General features: G+C 40.2%; 1 protein-coding gene across 1 annotated transcript in view; it reads left to right on the top strand.

The window, feature by feature from the left end:
• The window catches only part of MLLT3 (MLLT3 super elongation complex subunit), a 282,058-nt gene extending 255,669 nt beyond the window's left edge, over positions 1-26,389 (top strand). The window contains exons 6-11 of the mRNA XM_044920508.1: positions 7,773-7,848; positions 9,756-9,885; positions 12,421-12,520; positions 18,054-18,125; positions 19,247-19,318; positions 25,918-26,389. Coding sequence (XP_044776443.1) covers positions 7,773-7,848; positions 9,756-9,885; positions 12,421-12,520; positions 18,054-18,125; positions 19,247-19,318; positions 25,918-26,049 — 582 coding nt within the window. The 3' untranslated portion in view covers positions 26,050-26,389. The remainder of the gene's footprint in view (positions 1-7,772; positions 7,849-9,755; positions 9,886-12,420; positions 12,521-18,053; positions 18,126-19,246; positions 19,319-25,917) is intronic.
• Positions 26,390-27,032: the final 643 nt, after the last annotated feature.

The raw sequence follows: 27,032 nt of genomic DNA, 5'->3' as shown, positions 1-27,032 counted from the left end.
ATACACAAGAGAGGGGGGAAAAAGGACCAGTTAAAAGACATGTCTCTGGTATTATAACTCGGTGGTATATTTTATGGCCAGTTGTGAGACACGACTTCTCACGGTCTTTGCTCAAGGGATAGCAACATGCTTAGAGGTGGTGCAACTGTAAATGGCCTGTTTCCAGATGATTTCTCATTCTTACAGCTCTTAACAAGTGAGGGATTTTTGGAACACATCTGGTACACCATCTTGCAACAACCGGATTTTTTGAAAGATTATATGTTCTGGCCACAATAGTCAGTAGCAGCCTACTGACTATGAGAGATACAAGACTTGGGGCTCTTGTGTTTAAAAGACAGGAAACTAAAAGAAAATTATCGCCATCCCTACGTGTGGAAAAGGGTCTCCTGGAAAGATTTCTAGACCCTTGTTCCCTCAGTCCATTTCGTTTCCTAATGGGATTCTGTGTTCTCAGACAGGGCACAAATGGTGACACATTTAATAATAGCAGCAAAGAGGACAATAATAAGGAAAAAAGCAAATGCAGTTGTTAAAACCAGAGGCACCACAATGTAAAGCCAATTATCTTGGCATCCAGGATGATTTTGTCCGTAAGTTTGAATAGGTCACAAAAATAAGGACCTTTGCTATCTGTAGAGACGGTAATTCTTAGGATCTTTCTCTCTTACCAGCAAATGATGGGCATGACGATAGCTTTTGATAATATAAGGGCCCAGCAGGCTAAATACACTTATAATTTGACATCAAGTTCATTTAATTTGTCATAATATCTACAAATGGAGAGGGTTTGCCAAAGAGAGATGGGGTGTCTCCCCCGTGGTCACGGACTTGAGTAACTGTCCAGCCGTAACTTGAGTAACTGTCCAGCAAGTTGTAGCTGCCTATTCCAGTGTCCTTTCCCCAATTTCACCTTGCTTTCAAAGAAAGACCTGTTGGCAAATTATTTAAAGCAATAAATCTATTTTTTTTTTCCTGGAGATTATGTATAGATTGTATGGAAGAGTTGAGTAACAAGACTAGATCACTTTAGAAGGCAAATAAAATAAATGATCGTAGTGGGTTTTCTGATGTCAGTCTTCTTGATCAGTACCAATGCCATTCTAGGAGAAAAGTCCTTGCTTTTAAAAACAAAACTTATCGAACTAGTGAGGTGAGTACCCAGGATCTCTTGTAGTATTGATTGGACAAATGTTAGAAGCAATTGACACAGACGCACCCATTCAGACCCAGGGATGAAGTATTTTGTTTTATCACTGGTTTGCCTTGGGTGCCAATCACAAGATATCCCTTAGGAACAGAGGGATATTCAGGGCAGCTTTCACAGTGACATAGAAAACTGTGTTCCCTGACTGGTGTTATAAAAGGCTGTTAGTGTGTTCAGAATACTGCTTTAAATTAATTCCACCTTTTCAAGGTTAATAGGTGTAGTAGAAAGAGAACTGGATGAAAAGTCAGAAAACTTGGTGCTAATCCACCTAAATATTACCTACTGACCACTTAATCTTATTGTGCTTTAGTTCCATCAGCAATAAAATGGGGATAAAAAATATGTCCTTTTGTCTTAATCAGCTTGGGCTGCCATAACAAAATACCATAGAGTTAGGTGGCTTAAACACAGGGATTTATTTCCTACTGTACTGGAGGCTGGGAAAGCCAAGATCAAGGTGCTGTCTGATTTGGTTCCTCTCTGAGGGTTATTTTCTTGACTTGGATTTGGTTACCTTCTCACTGTGTCTTCACATGCTGGGCGGGGAGTGAGACAGGGAGCAAGCTCTCTGGTGTCTCTTCTAAATAAGGGCACTAATCGCATCATGAAAGCCCCACCCTCATGACCACATCTAAACTTAATCACTTCCCAAAGGCCCCATCTCCAAATACCATCACATGGGGGTTTAGGACTTTAACATAGGAATTTTGGTGGGACATATTCAGTCTGTAGCACTTGCCTTTCTCATGGTAGAGCGAATGAAATAATATGATAAGGCTACACAAAGATATATTAAGAGGTTAGAGTTATTGACTGATGTTTGTCCAATTGGATTTTCATATACCTTTCTATTAGTTTTGTTCTTGGGGTGCCTGGGTGGCTCTACTGGTTAAGTGTCTGCCTTCGACTCAGGTCATGATCTCAGGGTTCCTGGATCCAGCCCCTGCCAGCTCCCTGCTCAGTAGGGTGTCTGCTTCTCCTTCTGCCTCTCCCCCTGCTTGTGTTCCCTCCCTCTTTCTCTCTGTCAAATAAATCTTTAAAAAAATAAAATTTTGTTCTTTTAGCATGCTTATTTTGAAGCAGGTATTAATGTAAAACTAAATGAAATAAAAGTTCTCATTTCTAGCTTTTTGACGAGTCACTCTTGCATCATTCTTGTTAGATTAACTTAATGTAAGTGTTATTTCACAACTTTTCAATCCTTAGTTCTTTGCTTAACTGTGAGCTTACCTTTTATTGAAACAGCTATCACAATATGTTAGCTATCTATGGGAATTGGTAAGAGAATGCATTTATGTGATGAACATTTTCCACAGTTGTTTAAAATGGATGTCATTTTTCTTTAAAAATGTATTAAATGTATACTTGAAAGTTGAGTTGGATTATCCTCAGTTTCTTACAGAAGGTTTCTTACTACTAAATAAGGTTTCTTACAGTAAGTTTCTTATTACTAAATAAGGTAGTTCTTTTTTTCAGTTTTATCAAGCTATAATTGATATATCAAATCATGTTACACACCTTAAGCTAATACAGTGTTAAAAGTGTATATTGTGAAATGACTGCCACTGTAAATTCAGTCCACATCCATTATAAATGAGACAGTCTTTTAAATGATACTATATGCTAAGAAAAAAAAAGTGTCAGATGATTATTAATTTGTAGTGAAGGAAGCACTAAACTGACAAGAACCTAGTAGCTCAGTCATGGAAATTGAATAGAGACGTAAATAAAAGTATATTTACATTTGTGTTTTCTTTGATTAGTACTCACCCTTGACATAGTCTTTCTGGATATTTGTGCAAAAAAAGAGAGAATTTTTATTGTAGGCTATGTGTTTTCTTTTTCTAAACAACGTAGAAATTTTGTGAAAAAATATAGCAATGTGTCTAAAATAATTTCTGTTTAACTGCTTAGACTGTATTCTCTCCCTTTCCCCTGAAGAAAAAAAAAGGTGTACGTTATTCTTCCCCTTTTTCTTTATTTTGATTGTTTTAAAGATCCAGTTGAAATTCTGGTCATAAATATATGTTGCCTGTGAGAAAAGATGGAACTTTTATCTTCTGATTACCTAAGGAGGAAGCCTGCTGCCAGTGTTAAGAAACAATGCCAGTTGTATGGGGATTAACATAAGAATAAAAATTAAAAAAAAAAAAAAAAAGAAACAATGCCAGATTTTACCAGCCCTCTCGCCTGACCTGCCTTGATAGGTGTTCTCTTTTGAAGCACTTAACTTGTAGGAGTTGTAAACATGTGGTTTTTCTTACTTGTCTTGGGCAAAAATAATCCTCCGTTGAAAATCCATTACAAAATGATTTTGCATAGCCATTTAATGTTGAAGATTCCATTGCAAATCTTGGTAGGCCATTGTTTTGGTAGTAAAGATATATCTTGTTTTAGGCAAAAGAGGAGTATGTGGTCTATTGTAAATAAGAGGAGCAACCAAATGTTGATTAGCTACCACTGGAAGAGTAGAGGGCTAGGAGTTTTTACTTTACTTCTACATGAGGCTCAGTGCCCTCACTGTATGAGGACATTAATGCCTAAGCAGTCTTCCCAAAAACCTACACAGTAAGCAATAGAACTTAAGATTTTTTTTTTTAAATCTGAATAAAGTCAGGTTTTTATTAGATATTGGGAAAAGGCTTGAGCAGGCAAGGTGAGAGATTTCTAAATTTTAACACTCAATGAATGTTTGATATGATAGTGATTGTCATAGAATTTGAGTTTTTTTAAATTTAAATTCATTTAATTAACATGTAGTGTATTTTTAGTTTCAGAGGTAGAGTTTAGTGATTCATCATCAGTTGCATGTAACACCCAGTGCTCATTACATCATGTGCCCTCCTTAATGCCCATCACCCAGTTACCCCAACCCTTCACCACCTCCCCTCCTGCAACCCTCAGTTTGTTTCTTGTAATTAAGAGTCTCTTAAGGTTTGTCTCCCGAATTTGAGGTTCTTAAGACTAGACTTTTGTCACTGTGGAGCATGCCATTTAAAGACATTTCATGTCTAGTGTTTGATTACTCAGGAGGTAAGCTAAACATGTGACTTTGGGCATCAACAGGAAGAAGTCAAAAGTTTTTTTTTAGTGGGGAGAATTTTGATATTTCAAAAACAAGTATCAAATTAGTAATGGGAAAAATCAGAACCTCGTTGAAGTTCCCTATATTTAGGTTTTGGCACATATACACATAAGGAGGGGAGAAGAGGATGCAGTAATCTTTTCAGTCCTTGGGTACTTTAAAGACCTTACTCTAGCTCTGTTTATGGTGAATATTTTTAAAAATAAACCAAACAACATTTTTTAGGTTATAAAATCATCCTTGATTTGCATTTTTGGAGAATAAATATGATTTTATTTTCAAATAAAATACAGACTGAAAGTGAACAACAGCTCCGTTCGGTTGGATTTGATAAAATAGAAGACTGTGTCACCCTCATCTAGTAGCAGAATGGCTTTTTGAACAGTTACCATTTAGTTGAATTCTGTCCTGGTCTGGCTAGGTAAGTTTAAGGTCCATCCACTATGACATGATTTTGTACATGCTTCTTAGATGTTTTTATTGAGAGGTAATTGCATTCTTTCCGGGTGTTTTCTTGCAAAATACTTTGATGAGTATGCAGGAATGCTACTTCTGGATACATCAGTAAGTTTCTAATTTTTCTCATGATGCTTTTTTTTTTTCTCTTATGCTTTCTTAGATTTGTGATTCTTTCCAAAACATGCTTTTGCATTTAGAGGAAAAGAAATGACTAACATAGTATCAGTGGTGTTTTACTTGGAATTGTCATTAATATCATTTGTTTGAACAAAATATGCCTGGACCCCCCACACCAAACCCACTTAATCAGAATTTCCTTATGTGTAGAATGCCCCTGACTGATTCTGATGAATATCCATGGCTGCAAATCTTTGGAGCCTTGATCATTGGTTCTTAAAAGTCTGGTTGGTCCCCAGAACAGTGGCAGCAGCATCACTTGGAAACTTTTTATGGAATCTAGGTTCTCATCCCTATCCATCCCTATCTGAATTATTGACTCAGAAACTCTGGAGTGGGACCCAGCTGTCTGTGTCTTAACAAGTCCTCCAGGTAATTCTAATGCCCATGAAATTGTGAGACTCCCTGTCTTTGATCATCCCAAGGGGTCTCCTTGGCTCCAAAACCACAAATCCTTGTCCTAGTTACAAAAAGCTTCCAGGACATTGGATTTGCTGCCCACCATTCAACATTTTATCCTTCTCCATTCACCTCTGTTGCTTTAAAGTTTCTCTTTTAATATTGTCGGTGAATTAATGTGTCTTCTACCATAAACCTTAAATGCTTTGTGGATCAGGCATGGTGGTAATGATAAACATTGAATGAAAGCCTTTTTCTCCTGTTGTATTATGTTCTTTACTCTTCGTCAATTTTCTGAGGGTTGGTAACTGGATTTACTAACCTTGTTTGTGGTTAAGAAGCTAAAAGAAGGCTGCCTGCAGGTTTGGTTCTGGCATTGGCATGAGGCTTGAGACAGATGGATCAAGTTTAGCATGGGGTGGTTGGGGGAGATGGCCACCATCCCCTCTTGCTTTCCTGATTAGTGTCACTCTCAGCAAATAGCTCTGGCAGAATGGCTCCTTTAAGTCCAGTGCAACATGACTGGTCCAGCAGGAGGGGGAATTAGAGCTCTCTCCACTCACTGTAAGGAAACCTCTTTTTTGGCTCCCAAATGGTTTCCAGAGCTATCAAAATAATACCATTTGCAGACACTTTTCATGGCTGAAAAGAGCAACTTGGAGAGGAGAAATGTTTTGCAGCTGGGCATTGCACATAGCTGCTAACTGAATGCCCTTGCAGTGTGTGGCTCACTTTTGTGGCTCAACAGTGGAAGAGCCACTCAACAGAAATGAAGAGTCCCTCACACAGGCATTTGTGCTTGTAAACCAGCTTTTCTTTGTGGGCCACAGACAGCAATGTGTCGGACGTTGTACTGCAAAGCTCAAGTAAATCTTGCAGTGGTAAAGGGTTGGTGGCCGCCTGCCGCTCATTAGAGATCCTGTCTGGCTCTTTTCCTGCAGAATGAGTGGTAGATTGCTGACACCTGTTTTCCCATCCAGCCTGAGGATGTGAAGTGTGCATTAGGAATGCTTGAAAGTGCTTCCTTGTGTCCGAGGCTGGATCTCGGTGTTGCTTGCAGAGAAGGGGGTTGGGATTCAGTGCTGAGAAGGGAGATGAAAAAAAAAAAAAATCTGTGGTGAGAAAACTGCATTATCAACTGAACTGAGATTCTCCTCCTCATTTAGTGGCTTCTGATGGTGCTCTTAGTTTGTCTTCCACGTGGCCCCGATAACTTGGGTCATCCAATGAGCGAAGTCGAAAGAGGAAAGATAATGTCCTGTACGTGAAAAGACCTCATCTATGTCTCAAATAACAAGTGTATAGTTGAGACTGTGAGCACATTAGAAATGGGATAGAAATAGTCCAACATTAAGTTATTTTCAATTTGGCCTAAATACATAAAATTCAAGTGTGTTGATGGTATGATCAATTTCTTTGCACACTTCTGTCCATGTATTTGTTCTTCCCACCTTTATCTACTGTAAAGCTTCATAAAAACTGGCAGGTAGAGCAGAGGACCTAATGCTCTGCCTTCAGTGCCAGATGCAGAGTGCCTGCTGTATGCAGTGCATTATGCTAAGTATGAGTGGATAACAAGCACAAGACAGACCCCCGCACCCCTGCCTTTTCAAGACCCTGCAGTCTACTGGAGAGGAAACACACGCATCAAAGGCAGCATAACAGTGCAGCACATCAGATAAGCAAACAGATGAGATCCACATTTTCAGTGGGTTGGAGAAGGAAGACAACTGTGAGTTGGACAGGTAAAGGAGGATGTGGACCTTGTTCTGGGTATTAGGGGTTGAGGAGAATTTATGGTGAGAGAGTGGGGCATGTGTGTGATGCTCTTTACCTGCATACATAGGCTGTGGATTTAGAGGGTGGTGTGTGTGTGTGTGTTTAAAGTAGTGGCAGTATTTCCCATTGACTCGTTTGTGGGACTTGGCCAGATCTCCTTGTGAACATTACCTCCATTTGTGAACTGTGGATGAATGGGGTTAGAGTTGGGTCATGGCCTTGGACCAGAGTGAAATTAACTGGCTCGTAATGTGATTGAACTAATGACCTTGGCCTCATTACCACTATGTTTTAACCAGTTGAGTCAATCAAAGATTGCAGAAAGGGTAATCAAGGTAATCTTTTTAGAAAGAGATTTGGATAGTAGCAAACAGGAGTGAAATCAAAGCCGTCGTGTCAACACCCAGGTGTTTGTCTCATCATCCTTGAGTTTATATACTTGTTTCTGCATCTAGTAAAAACATGGTGGACAAAACAAAAAGGATACCGTGGTTCTACTGTGTCGCTGTTTTTGGCATAATGCAATGTGTATTCATTTTTCTTGCACAGCATCGGATGGTTTTTGCAGAGCAAAGTATTTTTGAGCAGTGATGTTGTTCTTTAATTTTAGATGTGTAGTGTCCCATAAATTTATTGATGATGGCTTTCTCTTCTTCTTTAAAGTCCGAACAACCCAGCCCTGCCAGCTCCAGCTCCAGCTCCAGCTCCAGCTTCACACCGTCCCAGCCCCGGCAACAAGGTATCAGTATCTCCCAGGCAAACGATGGGACATTTTCCTCGTAAAACATCTTAATGAGTTGATTTATGGCCTGTTTTCTACTGTTTTATTATTGGAATGATAACTTGGCTTTTATGCAGTTGTATTTATTTCCCCTAGGCATGCACTTGAGTATTGTTATGATGTATGAGGCCGGCCTCTAGAAATTCCTCTTTTTCCAGTCCCTGCCATCAGAGTCCCATTTTACAAAAGGATTATAGACACACACAGCCCATTCCGGGGAGCTCCCAAAGGAAATACAATAGCAAAAGCTGGAGTTGAGAGGCTCTGACATAGAGAAATAGGTTTTTACTCTCCCTCCTGGAGGTCTTTCATTTTATTTATTTATTTTTTTCCCTGCAGTTTAATAGACCTGTTTTCTTTGGCAAGTGTTAGTTTGCTGTCCTTAAAATTTATTTTCCCTCTGCTTGAGCTTAAAGAAATTTAAATTGAAAGAAATCTAATAAAGAAGTTTAAGCCAGAACATTAAATATATATTTTATACTTTTTGGTGTGTGCAAATCTTCAAGTAAGGTCTCCCCCCCCCCCTTTTTTTTTAACATGAAAAGTGAGATCATATGAAGGAATAATTTGTTCTTGAGCATCATGTTGCACATGACCTCTTTCATGGACCATACTCAATTTCTGATGGCCTTGTATGTTTTGAAAAGGATTAAATTGTTGTATGTATTTGGGCTAAGGCTAAGCTTCCTTATATTTTTTATATAATATATATATATTATATATATTTTATATATATTATATATATAAAACTGACCATTTTGGCTAATCAGATTTCTTGTTACACTGACTTCCAAAGGTAGAGAAATTTGGGTTTTGCAAAGTCTGAGATTGCAGAGAATCAATACTTATTTTAGAGCCGATTTAGTGAGAACTCAGATATTCATGTCCTAGATTAGGCTTTAGGAATTGCCTAATCCAGAATAAAAGTGCCTCTCTCACTTTCTTGATTGCCTCCACAATCTCTTCTTTAACATAAAAAAGAGTGATCTTGTTTTCATCACATTTAGAGCAGTCAAGTGAAAATAAGCCACGCTGAATTTTGGTTTTGGTTTTGGTTTTGTTTTTTCCCCAGTTATGTCCTGTTCTAGAATAAAACTAGTTATGACTTAATTTTTTTCTCTCCCGTCTAATACTGGATACTCTCTTGAATTTTCTGGGCACCTGACTTATTACATGGTTTTATTTATGCAAATATATGCTGGTGTTTTGCCAGGAATTTCTTAAAAGATAAAATAAAAATCGGCTGCATAAAATTGTTGCTTGAACAAGACCTTGTGTCCAAGATCAATATGAAGATCAGAGATAGGACATTACACCATGGAATTGAAATACTTCATAATCTGAACTTGACTGAAATGCTTGCTTGACCTGAAATTGACCTTGAAATAAAAGGAACAGCTAAACCTTAATAGATCAAAAACTACCACACAAAGGCTGCATTGCCAAGAACAAGTTACAACCACGGTGATTTATTAGCCTCAACTTTTCAATACATGGATTAACCTAACAAAACATTCAGTTTACTAATAGATCTTTCTGTTCCTTTTTAGGTGTAATTTTTCTTAGGGAAGAAAAAAATACATAGAAAAACATTCCTAGGAAATAGAGATCTTCCAGTGAACATCGTGGGGCATCTGTTGTGAAAACAGTAGTGTTTCGTTTAGATGTTACAGTCCAGAAACTACCAAATATGTCTTGTCAATTGTATAAATATATATGATAGTGGGGGTGTTTTTTTGGTTTTGTTTTGTTTTGTTTTTGATTTTTTGGCCAACGTTCTGTGCTGGATAGCAGTCCCCTGTGTCCAATATGACTAAATGTGTATGAAGTCGTGTGTTTGATTGTGGTACACTGTCATTCCTCAGGTCCTTTAAGGTCTATAATGAAAGATCTGCATTCTGATGACAATGAGGAGGAATCAGATGAGGCAGAGGATAATGACAATGACTCCGAAATGGAGAGACCTGTAAATAGAGGAGGCAGCCGAAGCCGCAGGTGAGTGTGTCTTGGCAGGAACGCAGCTCCCTGTTATGGAATCATGCCTTTTCCCCAAACTTACCAGTATATAACCACCGCAAAGGTGTGCAACACCAAAAACAGTGGCAGAAAATGGTCACATTCATTTAAGCTGGGTCACCTAGGCATGCTTTTATTCCTCTCTCCAGGGAACTGTGTATCCCTTTTCTCAGAAAGCAGAGGTTTTTTTCCTCTAAAAATTCTATAGGGAAAACATCCTACTAGGAGTTCTTGTTTTTGAAAGTCTATGCCAAGGTAGCAGGACTGACTGCTGAAATCAACTCCGTTTTCATTTGAAGAGTTTGTGTAGATCCATTGCTATAGCTTCAGAGTTTGAGGGAGCATGTTTGCTGTTTGTAGTTAGAAATATGTAATTGGCTTCAGTGAATTATGTGTGACCTAATTAAAACTAGGATCACCTGTGTGTGTTTTCCAGCAAATAAATTCCTTTTAAGTGTGCTGACAATTAGGTTCCTTAAGTAGCTTTAATGCTGTGAGGCATAATTCCACATTATAAGATGGTAATTCATGTCACTTATAATTAATAGTCAACTTGAAATTGCCTTGAGGGTTTTATTTCTTTATCATGAGGAAAACAAATAGGCATGCTTACTTTAATGTGTTTGAGTAGCAAAAATATGAATCTACTTGAACTTAAAATCCAATTACATTTATAATACATCACATTAAACCTTTTCCCATTATCCATTACTGTGTGGAAGGCCCTAAAATTCCTCAAAAGAATACCATCTTAGTCCCAGCTGGACAGATCGGATGTTTACTAATCGGTAATTCCTTAGTGTTCTTTGAGAAGGGCTTCCCGGAGTATATACGCCTTTTCAGATCTCTCAGTGATGCTTGTAGCCATAATCAATACTTATATCCAATACCTCTTTCTCCACCTTGTCTCCCAAACTCACCCATATATATACATATATATATTTTTTATTTTTTTTTGAATAGGAGAAAATAAGGAGACTTATCGCCTTGGTGTTATAACATTTCCCTTTAGAACTCTTGACTCTGACAAGAAGGAAACTAACTGGTAGGACAGAAAGTCTAAAAATGGACTGGAACGTGGCAGTGAGCATACTTATAACCACCAAAATCCTGACTGCTGGCTGCTCTCAAATTTACCTGATGAAAAATGCATGACCTATTTAGCCAATTTCCAGTTCTTGTTATTTAGAAAATCTGGATATTCTGTGATTGGCCGTTGCCCACCCATTTGCTGCCCCCTGCCCTGAGTCGGTGCGGGTCAAATCGCTCAGGCTTGTGCGTTGTCTGATGTGATCCCCGTTGTTGGAGATTCGCTTCTTTCCCCCCACCTGACATGTGCTGTTAGTACAGCGGCGCCAATGTAACATTTGGTCTTCCTTGCACTTGTGAAGTCTCAACTGTTTAATCAGTTTAAATACTCAGCCTTCCACTTCAGTCAAGAAGCATTTTAAAGCAGCGCTTCAACGGAACACTTCATTAATGTAATTTAGTTAAGAAAAACAAGTTCCATCAGTTTTTGCTAGAAGGATGTCCCAGCGTATCCTTTTCATTTCCTATCTTGTATCTTGTCTATCTGAATATATTATAGAGCTGGAATGTGATTGCCTATTCAGAGCAAAAGAAAAACTATCCTGATTTCTAAAGCATTTTCTGTTTCTGAAAAGAATATTATATTAGGTGACTGTATAGCCAAAGAGAGCAAACACTGAAGGACATTTCAGAAGGAGGGTATACATTCAGTAGAGTAGAATAAAGAAATATCTCCTACCCTGGCTACAAAGAACATTCTATTTTGTTCTGAAAGGAAAAAAACAGGGGAGGGGTGATGTTTTTATGTTGCCTTTGGTTGTTGAAAGATACGCTCTTTCTTGAAAGCAGTTATCCCAAACACACTGTCTCTTCATGTTGCTAAAGTATATTTCCAATGAATTATTGTAGCAGTGGTCAAGACTAGGGACAGCCTTGAATCATTACACGGTAGAAATAGTTGGTGTGGGTCTAGCATCTTGGGCTTCCACTCCCACAGCCTGGGTTCACCCACAGCAAAGAGGCAGGAGGAAAAGGAAACTAAAGGGTAGTAACCTACAAAATATCTGATTTTGCTGACCTGGCAGCTTGGGTAACATGCTTGGTGATAGCAGGCAGGTGGAGTTGGAGCAGGGAGATATAAGAATAAATGCGGCCAGTACAATATAGCTGCTGAGCACCAACGTCGGGTACCATTGCCTGGGTTTGAATCCCAGAACCGCCCCTTTTACCTCTTGACCGTAGGCGGGTGACCTAGTTGAAGTCCGTTTCCTCATCTGTTGAAATAAGGGTCGTTAAGTGAGAAAGAGGCGCTAAAACACCTAACACGGTTCCAACCCAGAGTGAGCACCACTATGAGTTAGCGGTTGTAGGAGTTGCACCAAGTTTCCGGTGATTAGTGTTTGGATTCCTTGCTCTCTGCGCCTATTTCCATAGATATTTCAAGAACTGTCTAGACTGATGCGTGTGACTTCTGTTTCTTTTCAGAGTTAGCTTAAGTGACGGTAGCGACAGTGAAAGCAGCTCAGCTTCTTCACCCCTACATCACGAACCCCCGCCACCTTTATTAAAAACCAACAACAACCAGGTAAATTGCTGCCTTTGCCCTCTTCAGGACTCTGCCAAACGAGGTGTGATCATTTTTACAAAGCACACAAAACTTTTTATCCCTTAATTTTAAACAAAATTTCTCTCACTCTCAAATAAATGGGAATCTACAACCTTCGGAATAAACACATAGATGGGGTGAAAGAACTTTTGTTGTCATGGGAAAAGTGTGTTCCATCGGATGGGTTAATTATATCGACGCAGGAAGGGACGGTGACAGAAAGTGTTGCTCATTTTCTCCTGATCCCTGTGGGGTTTTTTTCCCCCCTTCGGCAGTAAATAGGCTAATTTAATGAATTAGAAAGAATATAACCTTTGGAGCTAGGATAAAGCCTGGTTCTTTGTTTTACTAATTTACAGTAATGTACTGGTGGGAAATTAACTTTGAACTTTTGATTCTCAGTTTCCTCATCCATAAACCGGGATATTAATACCTGCCTTGCTGACTCTTGGAACAATGATGAATACTGTATTTGTAAAGAGCAAGAGCCATGCTCATGCCTACTGGGCACTCAGTTGATGAGAGTAGATGTTTATTATTATTATAGGTGCTCTGCCCCTGTGTGCTCATCCAGGAAAAGAGGGTCATCATTTGAAATTGTAAGGAATAGTTAATAAAATGCAGAATAAATAATGGTCATTATCGTTGTTATGAATCAAGCAAAAAGGAAGCCTTATTTTAATAGTCAATTCAGAATAAAGTTATTTGGATAAGGTCTAGGCAAAACTTTGAAAGCTATGATGAAGAGCTTTTGTTAAATGATTAAGAATGGGATATTTTAAATACTAAAATAAACTAATTTCAAATACCATGAATATTGTAAAAGCCTCATAGTGCATTGAGTTGATACACTCATTTATGTAAGCTATTCTTATCTCTTTGTTTAGGCAGATTCCCTGTGACCTCTAAAATAATTGCTTAATCACGTTACCCTATGAATATTATGAACTTGAGAATAAAAGAACTGAGCTTCTCTGAAATTATTCTCTTTCACAGATGTCCTACAATTTTAAACAGCCTTGTCCTTGAATTTGTGATCTTTGCTTTACTGGGAAATGTGATTTTTATAGCTGAAGATTTTCTTTTTAAATTTTGCATAAAGCATAAGATCTCTTAAAATTTAAAATACCTCATTTATAAAGTTTATCCGCAACTTAAAGCCTTCATTATGGAGTAGGAATAATATCAGTGTTCTCTGCCTCACCGTGTTCATACAGTTTCTTTGTGGACTACATGTAAATGCAAGCCCAGCCTCATCATCTGTTACAGACTGGCTGGCTGTTCAAGGAGTTAGTACATTCTTACTCCTTACCCTACCTCCCGGCATCCCTGCGTTCCCCAGCTCCAGTGCCAGTCATACCCTTGGCTCTCTCCTCTCACATGGCTGCCTAACCACCACATATCAAGCACTTCTGGGGCAGGTGAAGAATAAGGGCATAACCATCACTGCCAGTCAGTTGGGAAGAGCCCTGGGCTGGCTAACTAGATAACTTGAGTTTCTTTTGTAAATCTGTGCTTCCGTATAAGCTGGCAAAGGTTAGAATTTGGACTTTGAATATATTTGCGTATTTAATTTAAGCCTCTGGAACCCTGATTTCCGCTTCAGGTGGGGAGTGTGTTAGAACCAGGGTCCCTTACGGGCAGCAGCAGGGCACTGTCAGGAGTTAGGGGTATTAGGTAAGCCCCTCCTTAAGCCCCTTCAGCTTCATTCTCAGTCAGGGTTAAGACTGTGCTTGATAAATAAATGCAGCTCCACAAAGCCCCCATCTTGCCTTTCAAACCACCCTCGACGCTTCCTGGATGGGCAGGCTTGAGCTGACTTGGCTCAAGTCTTGGCTTCAGGGAAAGGTTTGGATTCTTTGTCAGTTTTTTTTTTTTTTTTTTTAATACCTGTCTAGCAAAACGAGACTAAAAAAAAATGAATGGTATCATCTATCTGGTGAGGGTAAAAATTACTTTATCCAATTAGATAGCATACCACTGGTTTCTTGGCATATGTTTATTCGACAAATGTAGCTTCACACATGTGAATCATCAATCTGTCAGGAATACTCAGTTATATGTCACTTCCTCCATGCACCTATAAGCATAATAAGAAAGTCCATATGCTTTCACTTTTAGCTAGTCTAGGGTAGGAAATAGGTGTAGTACCGCAAGAGCACTTACCTCCTTGTTGCTGTCTTGGAACAGAGAGCAGAGAAGGGTTTTAAAACTTTGTTTAGTATTGATTTCTTAACCCCTCAAATCACCTGCTTCGGGTCAGGTGTGTGTTGCTGTCCCTTTAAGTCTGTGTTTTAGGACTTCTTAAAAATTAGCTAGTCTTTCTTAGTTCTCCCTGCCGGTGAAGTGGAATAGTGAAAATTAATTAAAAATATAAAAGTCCCCTGAATTTCACCCTAGAATGTGTTTTCCATCTTTATTTGAATGTATGTGTGATAATTTGAAATTTCACATCAAATAAAATAGATGAAAACAGACTTCCTGTTTCACAGTTAGGCCTTCAGAGTATGAGTTTCCTGGGTTGCTCTGTCTTCAAGTTGATAATGATCTCTCAAGTTTCTGTAAATTACGAGACGACGCCGAGTTTTCCTTACCCGTTCTCAAGTCTTCCAGGGATTAGGGAAAAGAGAAAGTGCTAATTGAGTCAAACATTTTCTAACTATTGATAAAAAGTGAACAGAGAGCCACATGTCAACAAAGCAAGTAATTAACCTGAGTATTGTTAGGAGCTACTAGCGATCATTAACATGAAAGACCTATCAGTAGAGAATCCATCTCCTGAATAATTGAGTTGTCAGTCCTCTCAAAGGGATACAGAAATATAATAATCTTTAAAGTTTGATTCTCAAGCCATAATAGCCTCAGATTAAGGATCGAAGTGCAACTTAGTTCTGTTTTAGGGGACTACCATGTGTATAAATGGTGCATCTTGGCAGTCTGGGTGGCTGTCTCCAGTAAAGCTTAATAGGGAATAATAGTGAGTGCTGTGCCATTTTAATCAGAGGGCTGTGTGTGTATGTGTATTACTATTATTACTAAACTTCAAACCTCCCTTACATGAGTTTCAAATGAAATCAAAATTCCAGATCCTTTTTGGCTGAAAGTATGTATGAGAAGGGCGGGGGTGGGGGCCTTGAGGGAAGGAAGTGATCCACTGGACCCAAGTTAATATTCAGAATATCATAAATTACCTCTCAGCCTGCAAAGCATGTTGAATGAAATTAAAGAGTCCATCCAGTTAAACTGGTTTGAAATAAGCCCATGGAAGACAAGGTGCTGTACTTTTATATTCTGGAGTCGTTTCCTTAAAGATAAGAAATGATCATAAATAAAACAATTGTCTTCAGCATGGCTCAAGCTCTCTCAGAATGAGGTTTTGACAAAGCTGTTTATTTTGGAGCAGGGAGAGATCAAAGAAGGAAGATTAACTGAGCCCTCTCTGGGCAGCCACTCAGTAACTTGAGGCGGATCACTGACACCCGGAGCTTTTGTTCCTGCCACTGCAGCTTCAGAAGAAAGAAACTAGGATTTCAATGTAGTTTGGCCTTCTGTGCTGGAGCACTTACGGAATGTGTAGGGTGGGACTTAAGTGCCCCGAATGTTCTATTTTCTGCTCTGAGGAGAAGGTGGTAGAACTCTCTAAACCTAGTTAGCAGAGTTGCCTTACAAATGTAGAGCCCTTAGTCACTTTGACCCCCAGAGTGCAGTGAAGGGGGTTGCAGAGAGGGATATGATGGCATACAATTCAGTTTTCTAATGCACAAGGCAAGCACGCAGGCGCTGTTTTTCTCTCTGGCCTGGAATCTCGGCCGACGGTCTCTGCTTTGCCCAACCGCGTGTCTGAGTTGGCGAGGAGTGCCATCTACTGACCTACTTACTCCTAGGTCTCCGAGCTCGGAGTTTCCCCTTGAGGTCTCATTTCCAACAACAATAGAGAAGGAAATTCTGAATATAGTGGAGTGTTGGGTTTCCTTTACAGTGCAGCACGTTAAAAATGATTGCCTTGCCCCAGCGATTAAGTAATTTCCTTGTGTTACCCAGAGCATTGTATTTTAAGTGACTGAGCCTGGTCAGGTTGGTCATCTGGTTATCTTAATGTTAAAAATGAAGAAATAGAGGCAATTCTCAGGAAAGATCTGTTGAAGCTCACTTCTTACCCATGCATTATTCTAAATTCAAAGGAAAATATACCCTTTTAAAGTATTTGGTCTTTTCCAGAATGTCATGGTCCTATATCCCCAACAGGTGAACTGTTGGTAGTATAACATTTTACAGCTGAATCTTGTTCATCATGTTCATCTTGTTTATTTCATCTCATTTTTTTTGAGGTCCAAAAATTTTAAATAATAGGGCCAGGACCTGAACTTAAGTTTCCGAGCCCAATCAGAAACTTACTAAAAGTGGACTCATTTTAAGGTCATTTTGTGTTATGGAATATGGTAGACTTTTGAACAGAACTGTGTGTGTGTGTGTGTGTGTGTGTGTGTGTGTCAGAGCAGAGAATGGATAAAGAGCAGTAGGAATGAACATGAGACTTCGTAAATATATCCTTTATTTGGTATTTTCCTCCTTATTATTAGCTTCTGATTATAACTCACTTGGTAATGAGGTTATCATGAAAAAGACAAATTACTTTGCTTTTTATGTTTATATACATTTGTAAACACTCATCAATAAATTCAGTGGATCTCAGCGATTTTAAACAAGACCCGTTTAAAAATATTTCCCTTATAATCCTCAATTTTGAGGACTCTAATAAACCAACTGCATTTATTAAATAATAATTTGTGTCTCCTTCTAGTTCATTAAAAACCTAGCTCCCCACGGAAGCTTATAAACAGCACGCAAAACTTCCGTTCGTACCCTAAGCTGTAATCGGTTCAGATGGAAGGGCAGGCACTTGGTACTTTATCATGGGTAAACACATCATTTCTTGAGACACAGAAGATAGTCCTGCCCCTTTATTTCTTGAGTCGGAGGATCCCAGGGTGGGAGCAACGAGTGTAACTGATGGCCATCTTCATTTCCAAAGCTGCATCCCGTTAGTGGATCTGAGTAATTTTTAACTCTGAAAGTCAGGTACTAAAAAGGGCATTTGAGTGTTTGTTTTATCATCCCTAGCATGCTGAGCACTGGTAGTCATGCTGAAACAGCAGAATGAGTAAGAAAAAATTCTTGCCAGAGGGGACTATAATCCAGTATAACTCAGCTGCTGTGCATATGTGTGAGAGTGTTGTCACAAAAAAGCAGCAGCCTTGGAAGCTTCGATCAATTTCCTTATCGTCAACTTTTTTTTTTTAAGTCTATTGCCCTGACTCAGCATTTCAGATAGAAGTCCTTTATTTTCCAAGAAAGAGTGAGATTAGAAGAGAAGAAAGAAAACATAGGAGAAATGCTATTTGGAAAGTGATATTATTGTATGACATTTCATGCCTAAGTGCCTTTGTTTAGGGGGCCGGTTCGCTACGAAGTGCCTGAAATCAAATTTACCAGTGTTCTCTTTGATCCCTAGATTCTTGAAGTGAAAAGTCCAATAAAGCAAAGCAAATCAGATAAGCAAATAAAGAATGGTGAATGTGACAAGGTAGGTTTCCAGGGCGTTCCTGGGAGTGCTGTAGCACTGACTAGCTTCCCTTTCCTGGTGTCTCCCTTGACCATCCGTGCTGGCTCTCCTTCCATGTCTTCATCGGAAGTGCCCCACACCCCCAAATGATGAGCACTTCTTCTCGGGTTCTCCAAGTCTCGCCTATATCTTCAGTGGGATGCGGGGCCCTTATGCTACCATTTGCCATGATGCCTGCATTGCCAAGGGGTTTTGGGGACATTGAATTGGGAGGTAAGAAAACCATGGTGGAGGATTGGGGAATCACAGCCGTAAGTGAGCGGGACACCTGATCCCAGTGTAGTGTGCTTTCCAGGTGTACGTCATGCAATCGAAATCTGACTTCAAGACTCGCTGGGGGTTAGTCTCCTATTGTGGGCAGGGTCATAAGGTGCTTTGCGGGATCAAGGCAGGCCTGACTAAAGCTTCACCCGCCTTTCCTTTGCCTTCATGGCAAACGGCACTAGGAAAACCCATGCAGTTATGCAGACAAAGATTCCGGAGTCTGAGCATATGGAAAGAGAGGTGCGCTTCTGCCCCTTCAGGGGAGCTTTTGACAAACCAGATGCTAATTTGGACAGTCATCCCTGTCTTTCATAAGATGTTGGTGATGTTGTTAGGTATGACTGGGAAAGCCTTTTTTTTTTTTTTTTAAAGAATTTGTCCTGATATAATTGGTTATGTGCATTTATACTTTCCATGTTCAAATTTAGACTTTTATTCTCCTAGTTAATTTTCTGAGATGGAAGAATTAAAAAAAAGTCTGTGCTAATACGTTTCAACTCACAATTTACCATTGAGTACCCTTTCTTCCTATAGAGGGTGTTACTGGGAGAGGGTGGGTCCGCTCCCTTGAATCTTGTTGAGAGTAAATAAGTGCAAGAATTTGCCCTTCGTAAAAAAGCCGGCTTTGTAAGGGTAACAGTTGGCCAGGAGAGACTCAGTCTGCAGGAGCCTTGGGCACTGACTCCACACAGCCTGGGGAAGGGAGCTAGAATGGGGAACCTCCAGCTGCTGCTTGTGTGTTCCTGTTTAGTTGTTGTGTTATTTTTGGATTGCTTCCTAAAGTGCTTGTTTTTTTGGGGGATACTCTTCTCTTTCAGGCCTACCTAGATGAACTGGTAGAACTTCACAGAAGGTTAATGACGCTGAGGGAGAGACACATTCTGCAGCAGGTGAGAGAAATGCATTGTAGCACAACCGTTTCCAGAAGCTGCAAGGCCTACTTCATCCTGGGGTCGTGTCCTAGCCCCTGGAGGTCACGCCAGCCCTGCGCTGTCAGCAGGGGTGATGCCACCTGCAGAAGTATTTTGGGGGGTGGGAGGAGTGCTCGTTGCTGAGGCTACCTGGAAGTCTGCTCCGGAGCTCAGCGTGGATGATCTCCCTCGCCTGGTGTTGCAGGTGGGGAAAACCGGGTCACTAGAGGAGGCGATGGTGCTGGAATGCACGGATTCCTCCGAATCCGCAGGCTGACACTGGCCTGTGGGCTGAGGGAGGGGGAGAGTGGGAATGCAAAAGCCTTGGGGGCTAGGCTTCTAGTTTCATGAGAAAACAGTGATAAGAATTTCAGTCAAGTGTTATAAACATTTGTGATTCAATGGAGTAACCTTTTGCCAGAGCTCTTCGAAGGGAAAGAAATATTTTCCTCATTTCTCTTATCTTGTACAACATACATCTATTCTTATGAACTCAACTGTGAAATACTTGCGGAGTGGGGAAACTTCTATTAGTACAATTGGATGTTTTGTGAAGATAAGGGTGCTTTTTAATTTTACTATAGTTACAGTACATGTGTCTGTTGCATTAACAGTGGCTGCTGATAAATAACTTTTCTTTAACACCCAAAGAGAAGGTTGCGTTCTAAATTCCAGGGTGGGTTTGTAGATTAGTTCACTGTTTGAATTTTGTTTTATTACTACTTTCAAATGACTTGAAGTAATACTTAATCTACCCCAGCTGTGTGTGGGTTATTTTTTTTAATGTTTAATGGCTGATGGTCACTTTTATATTCTGTGTACATTTTTTGCTGAAATCTATAAATATGCACTCTCAAACCTGCCAAGTTGCCTGATTTGTCTGATAAGGTTGTTGTTTTTTTTTTTTTTTTAACCCTTCTAGAGTTTCAGATTTAAACGAAACTGTTACAGATCTAGGATTCTTAATTGGGACGAGTTGCATTTCTTGCATTTCCCTTTAAGCGAGTATGGGTAAGGGAGCCGGATTGGAGTGGTTTACCCTAAGAATTACCCTAGTCCTCTGCTAGTATCTTTCTTCAACGTTCTTTAGAAATGAAAATTGTTCAGCTTGCCATTTACCAATTACGTGGGGTTAATTGACTGAATGGTGATGGTAAATCTATTAGCTGATATTCCCATCCCTTTCTATCCCTTTTTAAACACCAGCTCTGAACCACTGTGGAGCAGTTGTCCAATAAAGCTATTAATGCACAAGCCGGGTCCAAGTAGCGAGTCTCGCAGGAGAGTGAAACAGATGTTTGGGCAGGGTTGGGACACCTTCACAAAGAAAGCCCAGCCAGTGAGTGGAGGAAGGAGGCCTTTGGCAGGGTCTTACCTTGGGGTGTCATTGGCATTCCCGATTTCACATTGTCCTTTAATTTGACCTTTGAAAGAATCGTGAGGGAAGGTGGCTTACTCGAGAATTCTAGCGAAGTGGATTACTTTAGTGTCCTAGAGGGAGAGAGTGATGGCTATGAATTTTTAGCCTGGCATCAAGGCGCTCCAGGACACACAGCGTTTCAGCCTAATTGCATTCCCAGGCCGGTTGAAAGCTCTCAGTCTTTGGCCTTTTGCCTTGTAATGCAGCTGAGGCTTGTGATTATGATACCATGATGCATGTACTGTCACGGTTTACTGCTTAATTAATTCCTATTGTAAAACATAGCACTATTGAGGACTAATGTTATTCTCCACCTCGAGAGCTGCTCATCTCGCGGAATGCATTCCGCAAAGTCGACGTACTCTCCGCCATGCGGACCTGAGCACCTGCGACGATATTTCTGGTGAGGCCAGGATCACATCCGAAGTCTTCTAGTATTAAACACGTCCTATCAAAAACTCTGGTCTGACAGTTTTATTTGGCTCACAAAAAGTGGTTAATGTCTTTGTTTTACTCTGGGGACACCCAGCATCTAGCTTAATGAGCAGAATGCCCTGGATCAGGAGAGCCTGTGTTCTTCGCCACTTTCCCTTAAGGTAAAAATACAGTACAGGGGATACAGTCAAACCCAGAGATCTGAGTACCGAGGACGGACTAATAATTGGATTTTTCTTCAAACTGCATTCCACCTTTATTTGGAAAGGGAGATTGAGCACTTCTCACCTCCCCCAGCAATTGAGCTCTGAGTCTGGGTTTGGCATTTTAGGATGAAGTAAAAGCTCTAAGAAGAACCAGGGCTTCCTTAGAAGACAGGTTAACAGTTTAGATAACAGCTACTATACTTCTAAATTGTCTTCAGGAAGATGGGAAATGAGTGGTATGTTAGAGTATTCCTTCTCACATCATGGAGAACCCTCCCTGAGAAGTGTTCTGCTGAAGATTATCTCCATCTTGGGAAATTGCCTTCATGTTACTGAACCCCTTACAGCCAGGATCCTGATGGCCTGCCTCCTCCCCCAGGGGAGGGCCCATGTGGTCCCTCCGTACACAGCACTTCCCTGTCCGTAGCCCCGCGATTCTACAGGAAGACCTAACATCTCCCAGACCTGAATCCACTGCAGGCAGCGGCGGTTAAAGCAAAGCCTGTTCATTACTTCTCTTCACTGAAAGAGCTGCTTTTGGGCAGAAAGAACTCTGATTTTTAAAGAAATATAATTAGACTAAAAATAATGCATCCACCTCTTTATAATTAAAAACCAGGGTTGGGGAAAGAGCCATAGATTTAACAAGTGGACCTTACTTTGTTTTTAAACAAACAAACAAAAAAGGCAGCCTGCCATGGTACCCCCTAAAAGGCTTACGTGACAGGAAATAACCCATCACAAATGTTTTCTCCCCATAACTGTGATGGGAAGAATGAGTTGTGCAGTTGAGATACTCTTCCTTTTCCACTAAGTATCCACACCATGTACCCTTGCCTTTTCTTATCTACAGCACTCTGTCTTTTATTATCCTTATTTGGGGGAGGTATTCCTTATTGCAGGATGACGGGGGCTGACAACAGCAAGGTAGAGCCCCGCCACATGGGCAGAGCAAGGCGGTTCCTGTAGCGAGGCAGAGAGGCATCCTTCGGGGACCAGTGGGGTGTTTTTAGGCTTTGGGGCTTGTGTCATTGGAATAAGGCATGTTAATGCCGTGCTTCTGATGTTCTATCAGGATTCCTGGAAAGGAACCCACGTTTATTTTTCTTTATGAAGTCTTTACTTAATTGAGGACGTGGGTACATGCTCTAGTAATTCGAGTCATTAATGCCGTTCCCTTTGGCAAATGGTCCCGAACGCCCCGACTGCTGCCGCTGCTGTTAATACTACTTTAAGGCTGTCTCTGCGTCTACCTTGATGTATTCTTACAAGCGCCCATAAAAATATGGGGCTCATTTAGTGAGATTGATCGGATCCCCTTCATTTCTTTGTGTGTTTGCAGGAGTTGGGGGGGGACGCGGGGCCGCATGTGGGGGAGGGAGGCGGCCTGTCATCCGAGCACTGGAAACCTACCGGACAGTCCGGTGCACCTGAGACACCCCCGTTTCCTAGTGGGCAAGTGGGGTTATTTGCTTTAGAATCAAGTGTCTTTTTCTACAAGGTATTTGTACTGCTCTGGTTTCTACGTATTGTTAAGTAATTAGTCAGCAGCTATATTGAGTCACAGAAAGCTATCTTCTTAAAGGAGTGAGTTACCATTTCAAAGGGAGAATCTAGGACTATCCTTTACCCCCACATTGTGATGTAACTACTCTCCTTCCTCTCCTGTCCTCCCTGCTCTCTTCCCTTACCCCTGCAACTTTCATTGTAATTTTTTTTTTTTTAATTCAAGTAGGCCTTTTCTGAGTTTTAGCTTCTGGCATTTTCCCTGCTTCATTTGTTTTAGTGCTAATGAAATGGATAACAGTCAATGAGGGGAGGTGGAAAAAGCGCTGGGTCTGATAGTCCATGTGCTGTACAGTTACCTCCCAGATCATTAAGGATACATTTATATTTATATGGTAATCATAATCATGTTGCCCTGATCTGTGTAGCAATTTAGTTTATAAAGAAGCTTTATTTATCCTATTATCTTATTTGATCCTTTGCACAACCCTGTGTACTAGAACAGGAGTCATCGTCCCCATTTTGTAGGTGAAGAAGAAATGGAGGCTCAGGTTATCATGTTCTGTGCAGTGCCCTTCAGACAGTGAGCTGAGTCAGAACTGATACACGAAATCCAGGAGTCTGTTCCAGTTGCTTGGGCGCTCCCCTCCTGGCCAGCTCGTTGGGGAGAGAGGTCACACTCTGGGAGAATTGTTATTGGCTTTCATTGTGTACGTTGAAAGCCTATCTCTTCTGTCCTGAAGATTACACATATTCCCTAGCCCTATCGTATTTTTTTATAGTATCACAAAAAAGATAATTTACTCTGGAAACTACTGTTAGTATGTCTTTAGCATCAGTTGAATTAAGTATTTGATTGCCTTGAAAAGTTTGTGTGTGGGTTACTTACCAAAGCTCGGTAACTAGTAACTGATAAACAAGTGTCCATTTTAGATCTTTTAGTGTTAATAAGCTCTTGCTTGATAAGTTCTTATCTTATGTGAATATAGTACTTTAACCATAATGGGGAACACCCTTTCTGGTAATCTCTTGATGCGTGAGCTAGAGCTAGAAGCCTGGGTCCAGTGTTTAAAGTAAGTAAGAGGTCACTGAGGACATAGACTCAGTGCTGTCCTGATCTTCCATCTTTCCCCTCTTGCACTCATCCTCTTGAGGGGAAGATAGGTTTCCATCTTTATTCCAGACAGGAAGGGGGCGGGGGACAGAGACCAGAAAACACATACTCATGGTCTACAACCTTTTCAGAAATGGTCCTGAAATCCCAGTGACTTCTGACAAATAAGTAGGAAGTAGCAGTATCTGCCAAATGCTGCAAGTGGGTCTGGGGAGGCAAGTGTTTTAGCTGGGCTTGTGGCTACTTCCAGAAAAATCAGGCTTCTATTCGTTAAAAAAAAAGGGGGGGGGGAAGGATAAAAGGATAATAGGTAGGCAGTTTGCTGTATCGGTCATGATGATTTAGTAATAGTGAGAGTAATTTGTTTTATGATGATCCCATAGTTCTATTTGTAAAAAAGAGTTCCAGACATTGAATAAGGCAATAGCCGCTCAGTCTGGAGCTGGGCGATTAATTGGGTTGGGGTTCAGTATATCTTTTATGCTTCTGTGGGAGTCAAATATGTCAGGAATGGGGAGCACATTTTCTGTTGAGAGCCATTTACACATAGGGAATAGTTCACAAATTTACCATTTTTTTTAAAGAAAACTAATTCTAAGAAGAGAGGGTCAGAAGTTTCCTCTCTGCTGTTTGCCACCTGAAATTAGGTAATCTGAAACTCTGTTGAATAAATAATAGGCTAAATAATTAAAATTGTTCTCTGTTTTAAGGTGAACTAAAGAGAATGAGAAGCAAGTGATAGGAGGGGAGTAACAGACAACTAAAAATAAATAAAAGAGTTTGCCCATTTTCTCTGTGCAAATATTTTCTTTCATCCTGATGTTTTTTTCTCTCCCCTACAAAGCTTGCTAAAATTACCCCCCTCCATCCCAGTTTACCCACAACATACATCCCTCAAGTCCATGCTACCTCGGCACAGCGTCCATTTCTGATAAAATTGAGTAAGATAAGAATGGAAAGACACTAACATGATAAAAGATTCTCTCAAACCAATGACCAGCCTCGTTCTTAACACTGGAACCTTAGAAGTCTCCCCTTGAAAGCCAAGGCAAGACAAAAAAGCAGTACCTCTGCCACCACGAAAGTGGGAGCCCATACGGGAAGAAATGAGGTAGGACTAGGCCACCCGAGGAGACAAAGGTTTTTTCTTTTTATAGATACTCATACCCCCAAATATCCAAGGGACTAAACGGGACACGACTGTAAGTAATAAATACAGGTTTTTAATAATTTTGTTGCGGTATAACAAAGTGTACAGCTAGCTGAATTTTCACAAAGCGAATGCATCTTTTGTAACCAGCACCCAAATCAAGCAACAAAACAGGTCCAGCCCCCTTCCTCTAGTTACTACCCATGGTCGTCAGGGGCTGGGATTGTAGATGGTTTCTCTTTTTCCCTTTGTGGGTTTTGTACTTTCTAAGTTTTCAATAACATAATCAGAAAATGATTATTATATATGTGTGTGTGTGTGTGTGTGTACTTTATAAGGAGTTTTGTTATTCCTAGGATGGAATTTCCTTACATCTAGTAAGTCAAGTCACTATCCATTGAGTAACTATTTTTTAAAAGGGTCTTGAAATTGTATCTCCCCCTAACCACCCTTACAGTAAAATAGTCTGTTGATGACTTGAAAGGAGGAATCAGTTTAAAGGCTATGAAAGAGGAGAACAGGTAATCGGCTCTGATTGAGGATTTCAAGGGGTTAATCGTCCTTTGGCTTTTACCAAATTGGCTAAGGGATAAAGTTCCGTGCCAACAGGGCATAGGACCCTCTTGCTATAAAGGAGAATATTAATCTCTTGGTTCCATATTTGATACCATCCACCCCTCTCTCTCTCCCTTTGCCTTGTGATGTCCACTGCTTATTGCCCAATCTTTGTCTTCTTTACTTCCCTAGATCGTGAACCTTATAGAAGAAACTGGACACTTTCATATCACAAACACGACATTTGATTTTGACCTTTGCTCGCTGGACAAAACCACAGTCCGTAAACTACAGAGTTACCTGGAAACATCTGGAACATCCTGAGGATACAACAACTGGATGCATCAAAAACTATTGTTTTGTTTTTTTTTTTGGTTGTGATTTTTTTTTTGTTTGTTTATATGAAAACACTCAGAATGATGCAACCAAAAGGGAAAAAATAAAAATCAAACAACCTTCAGCTTTATTTTTCTTTAAAGCCAGTCATCATCTCTTGATAAAGGAGAGGTTAAGCAAACCAGCCTCAGCGGACCACTCTTCTCTCCAAGGAAATCCCCGGGAAGAGTTAGCCTGGATAGCCTTGAAAACAAATCAAACACAACACAAGAAAACTTAAAGAATGTGTATGGTATCATGTATCTCTCTGTCTGTGGTGGTTCATTCCACAGGACGAATGCATATTCAACACACTGCCTTATTACATAACTGATCTATTTATTATCGCATACAGATACTCTAAAGTCGTTGAGGGAATGACACCACAAGACATTATAAGTACTTGGTCCCGCGGATGCTCTTTCAATGCAGCGCCCTTGCCATCCCAAGCCCAGTGACCTTACTCGTATACCGTGCCACTCTCCACCAACTTTTCCAAGTCCTTTTACTCGTTGCAGTCTGTATTTGCCACCTTTTGTTTTTCCAGTTCCAGGACACAGGTAATCAACTGGGGGGACCAAATTGCCACCCTGATTTTCTTCTTTGTGGTCTTTCTCCTGAAAGTTGGGGCCCAGCCCTTGGCTGTATCCATATAATGATCTTGGACCATGGTAGAAAATGCACCAAATAGGATCATATGAATTGTTGTCTAGCCTTAGTCAATAAACCTGTAGGACTTTTAAACAAGTGTACCTGTAAACGTCCTGCATCCAGCACTGTTGAGCTATCATCAACATCCTTGTGTCTGTTTTACTGTTCTAATATTAGATAAAGACGGAAGTAAAGGCATTCCACAGGATCATCGTTTAAAGAAAAAAAAAATTCTGGTTCTGTTTTCTAAAGAAATGTAGAAATTCTTAATTTGGATCTAT

The sequence above is a fragment of the Neomonachus schauinslandi genome, chromosome 13 (assembly GCF_002201575.2).
Source record: "Neomonachus schauinslandi chromosome 13, ASM220157v2, whole genome shotgun sequence".
In the NCBI taxonomy this organism is placed as follows: Eukaryota; Metazoa; Chordata; class Mammalia; order Carnivora; family Phocidae; genus Neomonachus; species Neomonachus schauinslandi.
The sequence above is the reverse complement of the archived record's forward strand: the minus strand, read 5'-3'. Positions and strand labels throughout refer to the sequence as shown.